Source organism: Macaca fascicularis, chromosome 13, assembly GCF_037993035.2.
Source record: "Macaca fascicularis isolate 582-1 chromosome 13, T2T-MFA8v1.1".
NCBI lineage: Eukaryota > Metazoa > Chordata > Mammalia > Primates > Cercopithecidae > Macaca > Macaca fascicularis.
In genome coordinates this window covers 50,821,597-50,841,278 of record NC_088387.1, presented here as the reverse complement: position 1 = coordinate 50,841,278, position 19,682 = coordinate 50,821,597, and the positions used below count along the sequence as shown (strand labels likewise).

The window sequence follows — 19,682 nt, the reverse complement described above, 5'->3', positions numbered from 1 at the left end:
CAGACTGGGCTCGAACTCCTGACCTCAGGTGATCCACCCACCTCGGCTTCCCAAAGTGCTGGGATTACCCCACCCCGGCTTCCCAAAGTGCTGGGATTACAGGTGTGAGCCACCATGCCCGGCCTATTGTTTTTAATGTTCAAATAATCCATATCAAGCTTTTAAAATTATGTAAACATTCTGGATAATTGTTATTTATCTTTAAAAATTTTTATTAGTGAAGTTTCTTAATTTTAAAAAGCCCACTGATAAATTAAACTTGTTATTCAATAAATGATTTTTGCTTTTGAGAAAGGGTTTCACCCTGTCACCCAGGCTGGAGTGGCACAATCACAGCTCACTGCAGCCTTGACCTCCCAGGCTCAAGTGATCCTCCCACCTCAGCCTCCTGAGTAGCTGAGACTACAGGTGCATACCACCATGCCCAGCTAATTTTTCTATTTTTTGTAGAGGCAAGGTTTAGCCATATTGCCCAAGCTGGTCTTCAACTCCTAAGCTCAGGGAATCCACTTGCCATGGCCTTCCAAAGTGCTGAGATTACAGGAGTGAGCCACCAATCTCAGCCAATGAATTAATTTTTTAAAAAGTGTCATTGAAAAGTTTTTTTTTTCTGTCTCTCTACTCTGCCAACCAGAATCACCATTATCCTAAGGTTTTTGTGTTTTTGTTTGTCCCATAGTTGTTGGATAGTTGCTGGTAGCAACCAAATTACCTGTTTTCCTTCTTCAACTCTGGTGGGAGAGAGGCTGACTTATAGTTCTCATCTAGATGTGGGAAAGAACATTTCCAGATGTCTCTAGAAAACCTTTCTTCATGCTTTTAGTCTACATATGAATTACCTAACCATATGTAGTTATGAACCACATCATTAAACCCATCACTGGCAAGGGTGATGTAATTTCAGTCTAACCCTGGGGCTCTGAGAATTTTACTTGTGTGGGAGATGATAAGGATGGGAATCTAACCAAGTCAGAATTCTATTAAAGAAGAAATGATGGATGGGTGCTAACACTAGCATCTACCAAACATACTGTTTTGCATTTCTTGTGATCACATTTCATTCTTCTTATGAAAGCAAAATTTTATTATTGATTTATGGATTAAAGCAATAAATAAATTTTATAAAAAATGATTGTTTTATTTCCAAAGTTCATTCAGCTCAGGATGTATTTTACTTCTCTTGAGGCTACTTCTTTGACAACTTACAGGTTTGGTGAGATTTTTCTGTTGTTACTGATTTCTAGTTTGATTCATTTATGGTCACATATTTTATGTTTCAATTATTTTAAATGTGTTAGTTTCATAACCCAAGATATGGTCTATCTTGGTGAATGTCCCATAAATGCTCAAAAAATGTGTATTACATATTGGCTGATGGGACTGTTCAGTTCTCCCACGTACTTGCTTTTTGTCTAGTGGGTTTATCCATTACTAAACAAGGGGTGTTGAAGTCCCCAACTGTAAACTGTAAATTGGTCTATATTTTTCTTTTAGTTCTATCAATTCTTAGATCGTATACTTTGCAGCTGTGTTATTTGGTTAATGCACACCTGCGGTCTTTTCGTGATCGGACCTCTTCATCATTATGTAATGTATTTCTTTGTCCCTGGCAATTTTCTTTTGTCCTAAAGTTTACCTTGTCTGATAATTCATCCACTCCAGCTTTCTCTGAATTAGCGTTTGCAAGGTGTATCTATTTCTATCCTTTTACTCTTAGTTTATTGATTTTTACTGATAAATCATTGCTAATTTACCGGTATTTTGAGTTTCTTGTATTTAGCATTTGGTTGGGTCAGGTTTCTAAATTCACTCTCACAATCTTGGTGTGTTTAGAGCATTTACATTGAACCTAATTACTGATAAGTGAGGTTATCGGTCAGTCATTTTATTGTTTTGCTTTTTTTCCTGTTTCCCCTTACCTGTCTTCAAGCGGGTTATTTGGGCATTCTTTAGTAGTCCACTTTAATTTATCTACATTTTTAAGTGTATCTCTTCATATAGTTTTTCAGTGGTTACAGACTGCAATACACACATGCAGTTTATTGCAGTCTACTAGTATCAACATCTACCACTTGAAGTGGAATGTGGATATTTAACCACCATTTAAGTCCCTTTTACTGCCCCCACCCTGTGATGCAATTGTCTAAAATATTTCCTCTACATACACTAAGAACCACATCAATGTTGTAATTTTTACTTTAACTTTTCAATGACAAGTATAATTGGATATTATACTTGTCTTCCATAACAAGTTGTGTCTGTATATCTTCTCATTTACGCAACATCCATTCATCCATGAACTTGTTAGCCATTTTTCCATCCACTATGCATTCAATGCATCCATCTGTGATCCTTGAAATTTATCTGAAACTTGTTTCTAACATACTTGAGTCTGACCATCCTCTGCGATCTATTCTCTTTCTCTTCCTTTTTAATTCATTCAGATGTTGTTTTGTAAGTGTTTACATTTATTTCAAGCAGTACTATCCCCAACTGAACCGTAAGCATCTTGGCAGTGGATTTCTATTCATTTTGTATATTTCCCCTAGGACCTGTGGTGGTGTTCTAGCATCTAAGTGATACCTAACTCTACAAATTACTACTGATTTAAAAAATAATTCAGCCACCTACGCACCCACTGGATGACGCACCAGGTTTTCCACAAAACTTCCTATACATCTAGCCCTAGCACCCAAGACACCTGAACCCTGAGGAACCTGTGACCATGAGTTGTTTTTGAAGAGCAAAAATTCTGAGATCAAAATTCCCTAATCTTAAACAGTTTGCTCTAAAAAAGTATTTCGAAACATTCTTAGAAAGTTTTGCCCCAAATATGAGCCACAAAATTGTCATATACTTTCATAACTCCTTTGTGTATCCATCCAACATCACACACATATCCTTGTACATAGCTAACACATTACATTCAATTACCCCATTGTAGAAAAGGAATAATCTATTTCTATATGACTTTAATAATGTTCCCTAAGTAATTAGTAATCAAGGTTTTCTTCAAATTCAAATTAACAAATATGTTTGTTAATTAAATATACATATTTATGGATTTATATATGTATATAATCTTTCTGTAATTCAGTTTTTAACTGTGAACTTTTACATGTTGGAAGCAGTGAAGGACTCAATGTCATAGTACATTTTGATAGTATTTGATAGGCTTTTTCAGGTCAATTAATTTAGTTGCCTGCAAATATAAATCAAGCTTGCTCCAGTTCCACAAGGACTCCACCACAGTCTTTAGGATGGAGAAAAATCACTGGTTTTCCATGTGCTCCTATTTTGACCTCTTCACTTAGACTGCGGATCTTCTTTGTTTTCAAATCCATCACAGCTGCATTAATATTATCCACCTTAAGAAAAGGAAATACACTGAACACATTTGAGACCATAAAAATACCAACTTACAGTATCACAATATTCAAAAAAAACTGAGAGCTCAGGCAGTCTATCTCCTCTGCCTGTGGGCAGGACCACTCTTAAATCAACATTAAAAAAAAAGCTTAAAATTTCCAGAGAAGTAAAAGAAGTTACTAAATTTTTCTAGGTAAGCAACCACAATGCTTAGAATTTTCACCATTAGTAAATGTTTCTTCTTATAATCTGAATCATGTATGATATACTTTATAATAGTTTATTCTGGCAGTACTATTAGTGAGATTGAAGACACTGATTTTGCCTGAGAACCCTGGGTTCCTCATCTATAACACGCAAATGAGGTCTAGCATATAAATTGACTACAGATTAAAACGAGGTAACAGATAAAAAGCTCTCAGTACAGTTTATGGCATAATAGGTACTTAGCAAATACAAGGGTTTCCCTGATCCCCAAAACTTGCCCTGCCAAAATACCTTTGACATTATCAAGATATACATGAAAATCACTAATAAATTGCCATTAAAATGCTATTCCCCATCTAAAAAAAATTTCAAACTTTAATGTTTTTGCAGCCTCTTCTAAGTTATTTCTATTTTCTTCATACTTATGGACACTCTAGGAGGAGCGGATGTGTCTCTCTATACTTGACGGAGAAATGATCTGCCTCTATCTTGGGAAGTCACCCATTTAGACTGGGAACCTAGGAAATGCATGAAAAGGTATGATATGAATGGCCACATTCCTAGGCAGTCATAAATCACTAGTTTAATTAAAATCACTAGTTTAATTTTAAAAAACACAGAAGCACAGAGACTAGTATAACACCCATGTACCTACCATTCAGATCTAATAAATATTAACATTTATACAATTTTATTTCCAAAGAGCCAAGGATTATATACTGAATTCTAAAACCAGTCGAACAGCTAATGAGGATACTAAATGTTACATAAATAAGCTATGATTTCTTCATATGGCACATATTCTACTTATATTTCTGATATTTCTTTTTGAAACCTCATAGGTATATCAAAGTCACACATGCCTAGATTCTGAACACGGCTCATTTCATGACATTTTGCACTGTAGCTGGTTAATTCTCATCTTTTTCAGAATAGAACATGACCTAGAAGTTCGTGGCAGGAGCAGCCCGACCCACTTAGTGAGGAAAATTGGTCCTCACTGATGTCAGACATTGTCAATTTTATTTTTAAATTCATATCAATATTATTAAGCTTTTTTTCTGCTGTGTTAGGTGGGATTGGAGCAGTTTTTAGTCTAGGACTAATTTTCCTCACTACCAAGCCAAAGTCCTTCTGAGTACTCTTCCCAATGTTACGGAAATTACTATGACTTGTAAGAAAAAACTATCCCCACCTCTGTGTGTGGATTATTCCCTCCAATGCTTTCAAGGGGTTCTATTTCTAGCTTTCTAACATGCGTGCAATACTCAGATGAAGACATGAAAGGTACTACAGATCTTTGGAGTTCACTCTCTGTGCAGCTCTCCTGCAGCTCTCCACGAGAGAGCTGTGAACTCTAGCACCATGGCCTCCTCAGACTTCCAACTCCTATCTCAACTCAGGGAGACCACTAAGTTCTGTGTGGATTCCCCCTTCCTGTACTGCAGTCTGGAAACTCTCTACAGCCAGTAAACTGGGTAACTGTAGGACTCATCTTGTTTGTTTACCCTCTCTCAGAAATCAACTCCTGTGCTGCCTGATGTCCAATGCCAGAAATCCATTATTTCATGTATTCTGTCTACGTTGCTTGTTTGTTTCAGGGAGGAGGATAAACTGATCTCTTTTACACCAACTTGGCCAGAATCAGAATTCTAAATTGGCAGGTTTTTTCTGTCAGCAAGTAAAAAGTGTCATTACATGTCATTCTATACTATGTCTTTTTTACTTTGATTACTTTTAAGATTTTCTCGTCATCTATGATTTTCAGTTTGACTATGGTGTGCTTAGGTGTGGCTTTCTTTTTCTTTTGAGACAGAGTCTCACTCTGTCAGCCAGGCTGGAGTGTAGTAGTGTGATCTCAGCTTACTGCAACCTCTGCCTCCAGGGTTCAAGCAATTCTCCTGCCTCAACCTCCAGAGTAGCTGGGACTACAGGCGCACGCCACCATGCCCAGCTAATTTTTGTATTTTTAGTAGAGACCAGTTTCTACTGGTTGGCCAGGATGGTCTCCATCTCTTGACCTCGTGATCTGCCTGCCTCGGCCTCCCAGCGTGAGTCACTGCACCTGGCCTTTTTTTTTTTTTTTTTTTTTTTGAGACAGTCTCACTCTGTTACCTAGGCTGGAGTGCAATGGCACAATCTTGGCTTACTGCAGCCTCCGCCTCCTGGGTTCAAGTGATTCTCCTGCCTCAGCCCCCTGAGTAGCTAGGATTATAGGCATGAGCCACCATGCCTGGCTAATTTTTGTATTTTTAGTAGAGACTGGGTTTCACCATGTTGGCCAGGTCGGTCTTGAACTCCAGACCTCAAGTGATCTGCCTGACTTGGCTTCCCACAGTGCTGGGATTACAGGCGTGAATCACTGTTGCCCGGTCTGGTGTGGTTTTCTGTTTGCCCTACTTGGGGTTGCTGACTTTCTTGAAACCATAGGTTGCTTTACACCAGATTAGTAGTGTCCTTGTCAACTATTTTTTCAATTATTGCTTCTGTTCTATTTTCTCTCTCTTTCTTTTCTGGGACTTCAACTATACTCTGCTAGAACTTTTGACCATGTCCTACATCTGTTTTATGCTCTATTCTGTTTTCTTTCTCTTCCACATTTTTTACCTCTTGATTTTGGAATTCTAGTTTCTAGAACTGTGAAAAGAGTAATTTCTGTTTTAAGCCACTAAGTTCGTGATCATTTATTATAGCAGCCCTAGAAGATGAATACAACTACCACACATCATACCGAAATTGGACAATGAAGTAGATGGATAGCTGATAGTGGGAGCTAAGTTTCTCACTGTTGGAATGAGAAGATAAAGGCCAGTGTGGTCTATGTGGTAATGGATTAGAGCTGGAGACATCAGTATACACTCAGGAGTTTATGACATTTCATGAATTCTATAATATAGTTATATATAGAAATGTGTATAGATATGTGTATATACACAGTATACACACCTATATCTCCTTGCCGTGCTGGCTCAGTACAATGATCCCCCTAGTAGCAATAAGCACAAACCTAGATCTTGGCTTCTAATACCATTCTCCAATAGTAGGAACCAGGGCTCCTAGATAAAATGGCTAATTACATGGCTAGGGCAAAGAGTAAAGACGAATTTGGAGCATCTTATATAGAAGATGAATTTGGAGCATCTTAGAGTGCCAGAAAAAGAAAGGAAGTGCTTACGAAACAAACACAAAACCAAAAATGATGGGGGTATGTCAAAGGGACACATGAATCAACTGAAAGAGCTCCTAATGGCCAAAGCTGGAACAATCTGAGGGAAAAAAAAAAGTAGTATTAGATTGTAATGCAAGTCATAAAATAAATATCCACAAGTCCATACTGATATAACTCTCCATTCCTTAAGTGTGGGCCTTGCATAATGACTTCCTTCCAAAAGAGGATAATATGGAGAAGGGGGAAAAAAGAACAGCTTTCCAGTGGAGAGAGCTGACAACACCTCCTCACCTGGGAGATCAAGATTAATATCAACAGGAGTAAGTCATGTTGATAGCATGAATCCTTGATATGATGTGATGAGAATGGCACTTTACCTCTATGGTCTTTCTCCCCAAAATCAATAACATGAGTCTCTTAAGAAAAATATCACACAAATCTCAACTAAAGGACAGTTTACAAAATAACTGACCAGTAATCTTCAAAAGTGTCAAGGTCATCAGAAACAAGGAAAGGAGATCCTAGAAAAAGGTTAGAAAACAAAACAAAACAAAAAACCAAGGAAAGTTTGAGAAACTGCCACATGCGAGAGAAGCCTCAGCAGATACGATGACTAAATGTGATGTGCTAGGGATGGAGGAGTAGGGGAAGGGAGAGCATCAGGATACATAGCAAATGCATACAAGGCTTAATATCTAGGTAATGCATTGGCAGGTGCAGCAAACCACCATGGCATACGTTTACCTATGTAACAAACCAGGATGTCCTACACATGTATCCTGGAACTTAAAATAAAATTAAAAAAATAAAAATAAATGTGATGAGAAATCCTAGATGGGATCCTGGAATAGAAAAGGGACACTGGGTAAGAACTAAAGGAATAAGAATAAAGTACAGACTTTAGCTAATAACAATGAATCGGTATTGGTTCACTAATTGTGGTAAATGTATCAAACTATAATAAGATGTTCATAATTTTTTTTAAAGAGTCTGAAGAGATTAACAACCATTTATAATGACTGGATCTTGTTTTTACCCTGATTAGAACAAATCAACTATAAAAAAAATTTGTTAATCAATCTGGGAAATTTATGAGCTGTGTATAGATGGTTCCAAAAGATTTACCTTTAATTTTGACTGAAGTGCCAGAAAATAAAGATGACAATGTCACCGTGGTTATTTTTGTATTTCTTAGAGATTCAAACTGAATAAGGGTAAAATGACATGCTGTTCATTTAAAATAATCTAAGGAAAAGAAAAAAGATGATGTGTAGCAAGAGCTTGAACACTGTTGAACCTGGGTGATGAGAGTACTGATATGATTTTTTTTCTGCTTCTCATAAGTTTGAACGATTTCATAAGAGAACTCCTAATGCTTTGTTTGGCGGTAAACCTGCACGTTCTGCACATATATCCCAGAACTTAAAGTATTAAGGGTGCTGGGACCCTGGGCCGGGCGTGATGGCTCACACCTGTAATCCCAGCACTTTGGGAGGCCCAAACACCCTGCTTTAGGCCAGTCTGGTTCTCCCTATCAACATAAATGACTCTTCTGCTCTGTCCTACCTGAAGTCTTCAGGAAGGGAAGGAATGGGGAGGAGTCATAGATACTATGACATATTGTATGTCATGTACATATGACATACAATACTATTTCCCTTTTTGTTTTTGGTTAGTAGAAAGAAATACAGTCATGTGTCACTTGATGGGTACAAGTTCTGAGAAACGCATCACTAGGCAATTTCATTGTTGTGCAAACATCACCACACCTGGATGGTGGAGCCTACTATACATCTAGGCTATAGGGTACAGCCTATTGCTCCTTGGCTACAAACCTGTACAGCATGTTACTGAATACTGTAGGCAAGTGTAACACAATGGTGTCTAAACACATTTCAACACAGAAAAGGTACAGTAAAAATACAGTGTTACAACCTTATGGGACCTCATGTGGACTCATCACTGACTGAAACATTGTTATGCGGTGTGGACTGTATTTGGCTAAACTAGTAAGGTATGCTAATCATTCCTTATATTTCCTCTTTGTTTCAACTAGCACTAAGTTTCAACTAGCACTATTACTTCTGTTTATCCTTTTGTATTTTGTAGGCTGTCTTTTAGTCAGTCACCTTTAATCCTTTCTGGAAAATGTGGAGCATGTATGAATAAATGAAGCAAGCAGGCAAGCTCTGGGTAGACAGGGACTACTTGTTCAGCCACATATCCCCAGCACCTTCTACAGTGAAGGACAGAGTGATACCAAAAATACTTAACAACCAGAAAAATACAGACAAAGATACTAATCAGATAGAATTGTGCGGCTGAGCATGGTGGTTCATGCCTGTAATCCCAGAGCTTTGGAAGGCTGAGGTAGAAGGATTGCTTGAGCCAAGAGTTTGAGACCAGCTTGGGCAATATATCAAGACTTTGTCTCTTAAAAAAAAAAAAAATTAGCTGGGCATCATGAGGTGATGCCTGTAGTTCAGGAGTTCCAGGTTACAGTGCATTATGATCGTACCACTGCACTCCTGCATGGGTGACAGAGAGCCTCTCTCTGAAGGAAAAAAAATTGTAGAGGGAGAAGGGTGTCTGAAGGGTCCCAGAAAAGGGTCCTTTTGGAAAAGGAATGTTACTCAGGGGTTACAGAGCAGCAGCTGTTTACCAACCAGCAGGGAAGCATTTAAATATTTTTACAAACTCAATACAAATTTGAGTAAGTAAATATTTCTGGTGGCCCTTAAAGTTTTCACTGTGACACACTGTGCTGTCTGGGTAAACTCTCTAGAGAAAGCATGGCCAGCTCTGTCTCCTCAAGCAGAGGCACGCAGAAGGCAGGCAAGGCGACCCCCCTCTTGCCATCGCAGGCAGCAGGTTTGGACCATAAACACAAGCTGTGCCAGAAAACAGTGGGTGACTCAGTCCATACATGAGCAAGAGAATAAATGGAACAAGATGCCCTCTAAACTTCCTCTAGTGAGAGGCAAAGACACACAAGAAATATGGGTAAACCTCACAAGAGAAAATAGAAACCAAGTCAACCTCAACAGAAAAATGCCGATTAACTAGTGAGATAGTAATCCACGTATGAGAAAGGGACATTTCAGCAAGTCTTTGAGTCAACGAAAAGCTATGGAGCATGCGCAAACAGATACATGCTAAGTCAGAGGTTTTATAAGATCCTGGTGAAAAAGGACAAAAAGTATCCCTGTGATAATTACACAGGGGAAAGCCAATTCTCTGATGAGTGGTTCAACATTTTTTTTTTTTTTTTTGAGACAGAGCTCTCACTCTGTTGCCCAGGCTGGAGTGAAGTGGCATGATCTTGGCTCACTGCAACCTCTGCCTCCCAGGTTCAAACAATTCTCCTGCCTCAGCCTCCCGTGTAGCTGGGATTACGGGTGTGTGCCGCCACGTCCAGCTAGTTTTTGTATTTTAGTAGAGACGGGATTTCACCGTGTTGCCCAGACTGGTCTCAAACTCCTGAGCTCAGGCAATCCACCCACCTCGGCCTCCCAAAGTGCTGTAATAGGCGTGAGCCACCGTGCCCAGGTGACACACCACTTTTTAAAAATCACCAAGTGTGGCATCCATTGATGGCCTCCAGTACCTTTCTCCTTTTCCTCCTTTTAATTATAGCAACTCCCAAGTTTCAGCAGGGCACACAACTGCCTAGCTAGAGACTACATTCCCCAGCCTCCCTTGCAGAGAAGTGTGTCATGTAACTAACCTTGGGCCAATGGGATAAGGACAGAAGTGATCCTAGAGCATCTCCTTAAAGGTCCTTGCCAGGTATTCCTGCTCCACCTTCCCTTCCCTCTGGTTGGCAAATGGTGATGCCTGGAGCAACCTTGTAAGTCATGTGTTACGTGTCATATGTAAGTCATGTGTCATATGCAGAGCTGCCCATCAGCATAGGATAGCTAATATTAGACTGAAAACAGAAAAATAAAATCTTATTAAGCCACTTAATTTTTTTGTGGAGGGCAGAGAAAGATGATGGTGGTGTTATACTAAAATAGCACCTAACTAACCACTTTTCACACCTTCTCCTCTTACCTACCTTCATTTTATACTCAATACATTTGCATGTAATTCTTCCAATCTCTGCTTTTGAATCTGCCATTACATTACTGAGCTTCCACTATTCCTTACTTAACTGAACTTCTAAATCACATAGCCAGCCTCCTTTGAAGGCGTGGACTCTGTTGATGGAATACCAATAGTGCAGTGTGGGAGAGAGGGAAGTGGATTCAAAGGTCCTGCTTCTCACCCTGGGGGGTGGGGTAGGGCTTAGACAGACCCTCAGGTCCACTGACAAAGACCTGCAGCCAAAAGTAACTCCCTAAAAATAAAATAAAGGCTAATATTAGGCCTTGTTTAGTTCCTTGCTTAAGGTCTTATAGCTTCCCTACCACGAATTTAAAACTCAGTTAATATAATGAAGGCAACTGGCAACATGGGTAAGAGTACAGACCCTGGAATCAGAACCAATCTGGGTTTCAGTCCCAGCCTCACTCCCTGCTACTGATATGACTGTGGGCAAATTAACTACTCTGTCTCAGTTTCCTTTCCAGTCAAATGGGGATAATAGGGCCCTCACAGGGGAGCTATGAGAATTTAAGAAAATAATATGTGTTGAGTTACTTTGTAGACATACTACTAGAGGACTCACTAAATGTTAGTTCTTTTTTTTGAGACAGGGTCTCGCTCTGTCATCCAGGCTGGAGTGCAGTGGCGTGATCACAGCTCACTGCAACCTCCACCTCAGCACTTCCTGGGCTCAAGTGATGCTCCCACCTCAGCCTCCCAAGTAGCTGGGACTACAGGTGCATACCACCACACCTGACTAACTTTTTGTATTTTTAGTAGAGATATCTTGCCCAGGCTGGTCTCAAACTCCTAAGCTCAAGCAATCTGCCCACCTTGGCCTCCCAAAGTGCTAAGATTACAGGTGTGTATTAGTCCATTTGCATGCTACTGATAAAGCCATACCCGAGACTGGACAATTTGCAAAAGAAACAGGTTTAATGATTTACAGTTCCACATGGCTGGAGAGGCCTCACACTCATGGCAGAAGGCAAGGAGGAGCAAGTCACATCTTACGTGGATGGCGGCAGGCAAAGAGAGAGATTGGGCAGGGAAATCCCCCTTATAAAACTGTCAGATCTTGTGAAACTTATTCACTATCACAAGAACAGCATGGGAAAGGCCTGCCCCCATGATTCAATTACCTCCCACCGGGTCCCTCCCATAACATGTGGGAATTTAAGATGAGATTTGGGTGGGGACACAGCCAAGCCATGTCAAGGCATGAGCCACCACACCCCGCCACTAAGTGTTAGCTGTTATGATAACTCTGTGCCTTTCCACGTGCAATTCCCTCTGCCTGGAATAACTTTCTCCTTTTGTTCACCTGGGGAATTCCTTCACATTCATTGTAACTCACGCTCTATGAGGACTTCCCAGCAACTCAATTTGCCAGAAGCAATCAATCTCCTTCATCTGTGCTACTGCGAAGTCACACATATCAAATCTACTTATCATAGTATATTGCACTGGAGTGTTTAAATTTCTGCCCCTCCGCACTATGGACATGACTCATATCTTATTCACTGCTAAATTCCAAGTACTTGGCAGAATACACATTGTAGGGTTTCATACATGTTTGCAATAATGAACTAAATACATTCTTGAATTCACTCTAGAATCAAACTACCTCTCCTCTGTATTAGAAATTTGGCCTAACAGGCCGGGCAAGGTGGCTCACGCCTGTAATCCCAGCACTTTGAGAGGCCGAGGTAGGTGAATCACCTGAGGTCAGGAGTTTGAGACCAGCCTGACCAACATGGTGAAACCTCATCTCTACTAAAAATACAAAATTAGCTGGGCATGGTGGCGCATGCCTGTAATCCCAGCTACTTGGGAGGCTGAGGAAGGAGAATCACTTGAACTCAGGAGGCAGAGGTTGCAGCGAGCCGAGATCACACCATACTGCACTCCAGTCTGGGAGACAGAGTGAGACTCCATCTCAAAAATAAAAAAGAAAGAAAGAAAAGAAAAAGAAATTTGGCTTAACAATTATGTCATTCTTTCTATCAAAAGAATTGTCCTAGCAAATTAAATCGATGCATAATTGTCATTGCTGATATTCTAAAAGGCAGTTATCTGAACATGAACATCTATAGAAATGTTCTCTAATGAGACTTTTCTTGTCTAACATTTCTTCACATTCCTTTAAAAATTGTTGGCAGATGCAATTCAGAAGATCTTAAAAATCAGTCAGTAATTGAAAAGTATTGACTTTGTAATAATGAAGTTATTAGAATTTTAAGGAGAGAAAAGAGTTATAAAGAATACTTAGCATGTACATTGAAAGCTTTACTTTATAAAGTCTTTTCATTTGCTTCTCCTAAGTGCCTTGTGATAGTGAAAACAGCTGTATTCCTGTTACATGGGAGGTCACACATGATCAGTTCTAAAGCAGATTCTATATTGTGGCTAACTTTGGTGGCACTTACAGTGGTCACTGAATCCAGACTTCAAAAAAATACATTAATATTATATGTTAGAATTTTCTAAAGGGAAAAGAAAGGTATGTAAGGATCCATCTTTGAGGAGGATGAATATTATCATTCTCCATAAAGAACCTTACAAAAGTTTCTAATGACAGTGACCATAATTAGTCTTAAAAAGTAAAAGACATATTTTAAAAGACAGATTTAAAATACCAGGCATTAAAATAATTAAAATACCTCGATGCAGATGTGATGCATTCCTCCAGCCTTGTTTTTCTGCAGAAAACCTGCAATTGGACTGTCACGTCCCAATGGATGAAGCAGTTCCATCTTGGTATTTCCCAGGTTGACAAAAACAACAGATACTCCATGTTCAGGAAGAGGGACCGCTTCACTTACCTGGGCCCCGAGAATATTCTTATAAAATGCTGCAGCCTTTTCCAAATCTGGCACTGCTATGGCTACATGATTGAGTCGACCCAGGTTCCACAAAGAACCTGCCACTTGATCCAAGGGCTGTGATGTGGAAGAAGCTCTTAATGTTGGAATGGGAGCTTGGAGTCTGGAAAAAAGCCCTAAAAAATTGAACAGCCATTGATATCGTTCTTTTGAGAATTAATACACTTCTAAATTGAATTTAAAAAACTAAACAAATAACACATGCAAAAATTCGTTATTTATATATCTATTCTTTTCAATTATTGAAATGAAACCAGGAGATAAATGGAAAAACTTACACCAGAATTACTCTGCTCTGCCCATTCAAATAACTGACTGGAATAAAAAAGCTAATTCTGAGCTGTAGTTAGATTTAAAACACAGAATAACATTTTTTCATAATGATTCATATTTACCGGTAACACTTAAAGAATAGTGGCATATTAAGAATTATTTGCTATTCTCTCTCTGCATTTCACAATGAAACAACATATTTAATAAGAACGAGCAATTTCTCTACCTGTACCCAATTTTTTGTCTTATATTTTGTAACAAGTCCATTAAAGGTATAAACATACATTAAAAGAATACATACAGTACTCTTTAATGCTCTGTTGCCCAGCCTGAAGTGCTGGAGTGCAACAGTGTGATCTCAGCTCACTGCAACCTCCACCTCCTGGGTTCAAGTGATTTGCCGGCCTCAGCCTCCCAAGAAGCTGGGATTACAGGTGCCCGCCACAATACCCAGCTAATGTCTGTGTGTGTGTGTGTGTGTGTGTGTGTGTGTGTGTTATATATTTTTTTGAGATGGAGTCTTGCTCTTTTGCCCAGGCTGGAGTGAAGTGGCGTGATCTGGGCTCACTGCAACCTCTGCCTCCTGGGTTCAAGAGATTCTCCTGCCTCAGCCTCCTGAGTAGCTGGAATTACAGGCGCCTACCACATGCCCAGCTAATTTTGTATTTTCAGTAGAGATGGGGTTTCGCCATGTTGGCGAGGCTGGTCTTGAACTCCTGACCTCAGGTGATCCACCTGCCTCGGCCTCCCAGAGTGACATGATTAGAGGTGTGAGCCACTGTGCCCACCCTAATTTTTGTATTTTTAGTAGAGACGGGTTTCACCATGTTGGTCAGGCTGGTCTCAAATTCCTGACCTCGGGTGATCCACCCACCTTGGTCTCCCAAAGTGCTGGGATTATAGGCGTGAGCCACCATTCCGGCCAGTTTTTAGCATTTTAAAAATTCACTATCACTGTGTCCTCATCAGATAGTTTCTTGATTTCCACAGACAACTCTGCATTCCATTCATTCAGCAAAGAGTCATTGTATGTCATTAACAACAAGAATGGCCTGAATTTACTGTGCACCTACTGTCTGGCACTGCATTTATTTTTTTACACCAACTGTCTAATATTCACAACAAACCTACAAGTTAGAAACTTAGTAAGTTTCATTGTTACCATGAAATCCAAGTGGATTACAACCCAGTACACATATACATAAATGTACAATTGAAACTAAATTGCAAAAAAAGAATACCTTCCACCTCAGCCTCCTGAGTAGCTGGAACCATAGGCAAGAGCTACCATGCCTGGCTAATTTTTGTATGTTTTGTAGAGATGGGGTTTCACCATGTTGCCCAGGCTGGTCTTGAACTCCTGGGCTCAAGCGATCCTCCCACCTTGGCCTCCCAAAGTGCTGGGACTACAGATGTGAGCCACCACACTAGGCCAGTGAAAACGTTTTGAAATAGATAAACGTGACAGTTGCACAAACCCAGTGAATGTAATAATTGCTGTTAAACTGTACTGTTTTTTCTTTTTTTGAGACGAAGTCTTGCTGTCTCGCCCAGGCTAGAGTGCATTGGTGTGATCTCAGTTCACGACAACCTCCACCTCCCGGGTTCAAGCGATTCTCCTGCCTCAGCCTCCTGAGTAACTGGGATTACAGGTGCGTGCCACAACACCCGGCTAATTTTTGTATTTTTAGTAGAGATGGGGTTTCCCCATCTTGGTCAGGCGGTCTCAAACTTCTGACCTCGTGATCCACCCACCTTGGCCTCCCAAAGTCCTGGGATTACAGGCATGAGCCACTGCGCCCGGCCTAAACTGTACATTTTTAAAGGGTTTTGTTATATAAATTTTACCTAAAAAAAAAAAAAATGGCCCAACAATAAAAATCCAAAGGTGAAATTGTGTAGACCAAGGAAACTGGGTAGAGAACAATGAATAAAGAGGTTAAAATGAGATAGAGCTTTATATTTAATAAAAATGTGCTCCTGAAAATTTGTTGTGAATTGAATTCTTATTATATTTTCTCTTGCTACAAGTAATTGTAGCAACTTTTTTCCAGCTTGAGGTCCCATGACTAATAGAAATGGTGTATCTTTAAGGTATACAATGTGATGTTTTAACATATGCATAAATTATGAAAATGATTACCAACACTGAAGCTAACTTTTTAAAGCTATTTTTATTTCAGGTTGCCCTCTAATTCGTAGGAATTCACAGCTCTTTAGTTTTAGGTTTCTCTGCCTCCCATTTCAGAATAGTGCAGCAGAACTGCATTATTTTGAATTCTGTAATGTTTAATTTGTGATTTTTCCAATAAAGGTTGCTTTGCATGAATATACTACAATGTAAAACCACATGCAAATAAATGCGTAAGATATTTAAAAATAGAAGTGTTAATAAAAAATGCGTGTAAAGATGAATACAGATTTAAGAAACTACTTTCACATACGTCAGGAAGCTGGTATACAGGTAAAAGATCAAAATCGGATGTGTATGTTAACTCTCATTCCAATCTTCCTTTCAATATCAGTTCTTGTTAATCACTTTTAGTGTCCTGACTTAAAAATAACATTGCGTTTCTTTCAGTTCAGATTTTGCGCTTATTTCTGATTACACTTTTTAAACACTGTCCTTGCATACATAAAAGTTTAGCTGCAAGGATCTATAGTCAAATGCATTAAGAGTACTTATTATTTAAAGACATTTGATGTTAAATTTGTACAAAAAGTACTAAGTTCACCCATTTGAAGTGTACAATTCACTTCATATAATCTAATTTTAGAACATGTAATGAGCTTTTTTTTTTTTTTTTTTTTTTTGAAACAAGTCTGGGTCTGTAGCCCAGGCTGGAGTGCAATGGCACAATCTCGGCTCAGTGCAACCTCTCCTTCCCAGGTTCAAGCAATTCTCCTGCCTCAGCCTCTCGAGTAGCTGAGATTACATGAGCATGCCACCACACCTGGTTAATTTTTGTATTTTTAGTAGAGATGGGGTTTTGCCATATTGGCCAGGCTGGTCTTGAACTCCTGACCCCAGGCGATCCACCTGCCTTAGCCTCCCAAAGTGCTGGGATTACAGGCGCGAGTCACCGCGCCTGGCCAAACGTAAGTCTGAATTTTCACCTATCTGGTTTGAGGAAACATACAGATTTAGAAAGTCATTCATTAGAAGTGCCTTCAAGTTAGTCTGGTAAGTTTTCTCTTAACCATTTGACCAGTTAATTTCACAGCACCATATATATATCTCCAACTTGTTTCAAACTATGATCAAATTTTATTTTTATTCATTACAGTAACTAAACAGATTACATTTGTTAGCCCATTTACAGATGATTAATAAAAGTAAACCTATGCAGTCATGTAAGTTGGTCATTCTTGTCTCCCACCTAACAGGTTCAATTTCCATTTTCAGAACTTTTCTACGTGTTCAATCTGATTTTTCTGTGCTTTTGTTTTCCTGCGAAGTTTTATGTTCCTTAAAAGAGGAGCCATAACATAGAATTACCATGTAATCCAGCAATTCCACTTTTGAGAATATACACCCCCAAAAAAGCGGGAATTCAGAGGTATTGGTATACCCACGTTCATAGCTGTATTACAATAGCCAAAAGGTGGGGAAAACCCAACCGTCTACCAAGAGATGAATGGATAAACAAAATGTGGTATACACACACAACGGAATATTATTCAGTCTTAAAAAGCACCTTTTTTTTTTTTTTTTTGAGACGGAGTTTTGCTCTTGTTGCCCAGGCTGGAGTGCAGTGGCGCAATCTTGGCTCACGGCAACCTCCGCCTCCCGGGTCCTGCCTCAGCCTCCCGAGCAGCTGGGATTACAGGCGTGCGCCACCACGCCCGACTAATTTTTGTATTTTTAGTAGACACGGGCTCACGCCTGTAATCCCAGCACTTTGGGAAGCTGAGGTGGGCGGATCACCTGAGGCCAGGAGTTCGAAACCAGCTTAGCCAACATGGTGAAACCCTGTCTCTACTAAAGGTACAAAAAATTAGCCGGGCGTGGTGGCGGGCGCCTGTAATCCCAACTACTCGGGAGGCTGAGGCAGGAGAATGGCTTGAACCTGGGAGGCGGAACTTGCAGTGAGCTGAGATCACGCCACTGCACTCCAGCCTGGGCGACAGAGTGAGACCCTATCTCAAAAAAAAAAAAAAAAAAAAAAGGTAAATTTTACTTTATGTATATTCAACCACACACAAAAGTGCAGCCATTAAGTTTCAAGTATCTTAAAAGGACAAATCAAAGGCAATCTTTGGAATACACTATCTTCATTTTTCCTTTATGCCAAGACGTGTATGTAAGTTACAAAACAAACATTCACCTTTATCTGTATTGAGTTCTTGCAGTATGTATATGACCCGTTGGAAATCATACTTTTTCCCAAACTGTCAATCATTAAAGGGTGCAGTTCTAAAAGTACACATAAAAATGCCTTTTCCCAAATATTCATTTATTTATATTTTTACGTTCCTATTTTGTGTATCACCTAAGAGGGTATGCCTTACGGTTAAGAATGTGCTCTGGTGCTAAAAGGATTTATCACGAATGTCCCAGAGTAACTCTGGGGCATTACCACTTGGCACCTTCTTCCTAACAGGGAATCTCAGATTAAGGGAAAAACTTGCCCTCTCATAAAAGGAGGAAGAGAAAAAAAAGGATAAAAAGAGGAGAAAGTGAGAGTCAGAAAACGTGACAATTATTACAGTTATTTCTGTCATAACTTATTCTATGTACACATTTTTTAAAAAATGAAGGGGGAGATAACTCAAGGAAGTTTCCAAATCCACATGCTTTTATCTATGTACGCGATGATAAACACATTAGTGCACGTGGAAAAATCCCTCCTTTTGTATTCTTTACACCACTGACCTTTGAGTGTTCCCAACAGAAAGCTGGTCATGCTTGGAGTTCGGCCGAAGTAGCAGTTGTTGTTTTTACAGGACTTGCTCTCCTTTCTGGTTTCTCCCCATTCTCTTTATTGGTGCGCAGTAAAATAACTTACCAACCCGCTTCTATTCACTTCTGTCCCTGCCCTGCCTGACCCACCGGGCAAGTTCCCTCGCCTCTCCCGCCCACATACTGGAAGGTGCAGTGCCCAGGGCGCACAGCTCCCGGATGGCAATGGGACTCGTGCACAAGGCAATCCCCGCTACTACGCGGAGGCGTTTCTGGAAGTTACCGTCAGCCTAGGTGCCAGCAGCGGCCGTGGAACGCGCCCCCGGGGGAAAGAGGGCATTAGATAAAGGTGCTTTGGCCACGCCGAGGCCTCCTCCGCCCCCGACCTCCGTTCCCACACCCCCCGCCCCACGGCGACTTTCGCCGGTGCCCGGTATTCACCTATGGCATTCCCGGCGGCAGCCCTCAGCGCCCGCGCCATTTTGGAAAGCAACCCGCCACGTCCAGACCCGCAGAGGACGGTGAGAGACGCGCAGCAGATGACGGGGCGGGAGGCAGAGGGGGCGGGGACAGACAGGTTAGGGGCGCGGCGAAGGGCGCTGCTTTCCTGCTTCAACACGCCTACTTTAGCTAAAACAGAAACTTAAAGCCAGGACGGGTCACCCTTTGTGGGCCCCTGAAAAATACAAAACGAAGTTTCAAGAGAGTTCAAAGGTGTTTGGACCGACCATGGCGATTTTAGATTTCCGTGCCCCTGCAGAAGCGAAAGCGCTCGCGCTGCCATTGG

At 40.3% G+C, this 19,682-nt stretch overlaps 1 protein-coding gene across 14 annotated transcripts; it reads right to left on the bottom strand.

The window, feature by feature from the left end:
* Nucleotides 1-1,117: 1,117 nt before the first annotated feature.
* MCEE (methylmalonyl-CoA epimerase) lies at nucleotides 1,118-19,415 on the bottom strand. 14 transcript variants are annotated; one of them, XR_010580414.2, is made up of 7 exons: nucleotides 19,337-19,415; nucleotides 18,869-18,970; nucleotides 13,498-13,835; nucleotides 10,473-10,676; nucleotides 7,871-7,990; nucleotides 3,999-4,094; nucleotides 3,149-3,368 (listed from the first exon to the last, which is right to left on the bottom strand). XR_010580414.2 is itself a non-coding variant. In XM_015433563.4 (4 exons), exons 1-4 carry the CDS (start codon nucleotides 19,374-19,376, stop codon nucleotides 3,216-3,218), a joined length of 471 nt encoding a protein of 156 aa, XP_015289049.1. In that variant the 5' UTR covers nucleotides 19,377-19,415; the 3' UTR covers nucleotides 1,118-3,215. The 14 variants fall into 14 exon arrangements, 5 of the variants coding, with proteins under 5 accessions (XP_015289049.1, XP_015289048.1, XP_005575690.1 ...); XR_012422215.1 differs by having other exon boundaries at nucleotides 13,660-13,835; XR_010580415.2 differs by lacking the exon at nucleotides 3,999-4,094 and having other exon boundaries at nucleotides 2,181-3,368.
* Nucleotides 19,416-19,682: the final 267 nt, after the last annotated feature.

What these genes read in the sequence shown, in the direction of transcription:
- MCEE (XM_015433562.4), bottom strand. Translation starts at nt 19,376, where the DNA reads ATGGCGCGGGCGCTGAGGGCTGCCGCCGGGAATGCCATAG. An exon ending in TGCCGCCGGGAATGCCATAG is followed by an intron (nt 18,971 to 19,336) that starts GTGAATACCGGG and finishes ACCAATAAAGAG; the next exon opens with AATGGGGAGAAACCAGAAAG. An exon ending in TCTGTTGGGAACACTCAAAG is followed by an intron (nt 13,836 to 18,868) that starts GTCAGTGGTGTA and finishes TCAATTTTTTAG; the next exon opens with GGCTTTTTTCCAGACTCCAA.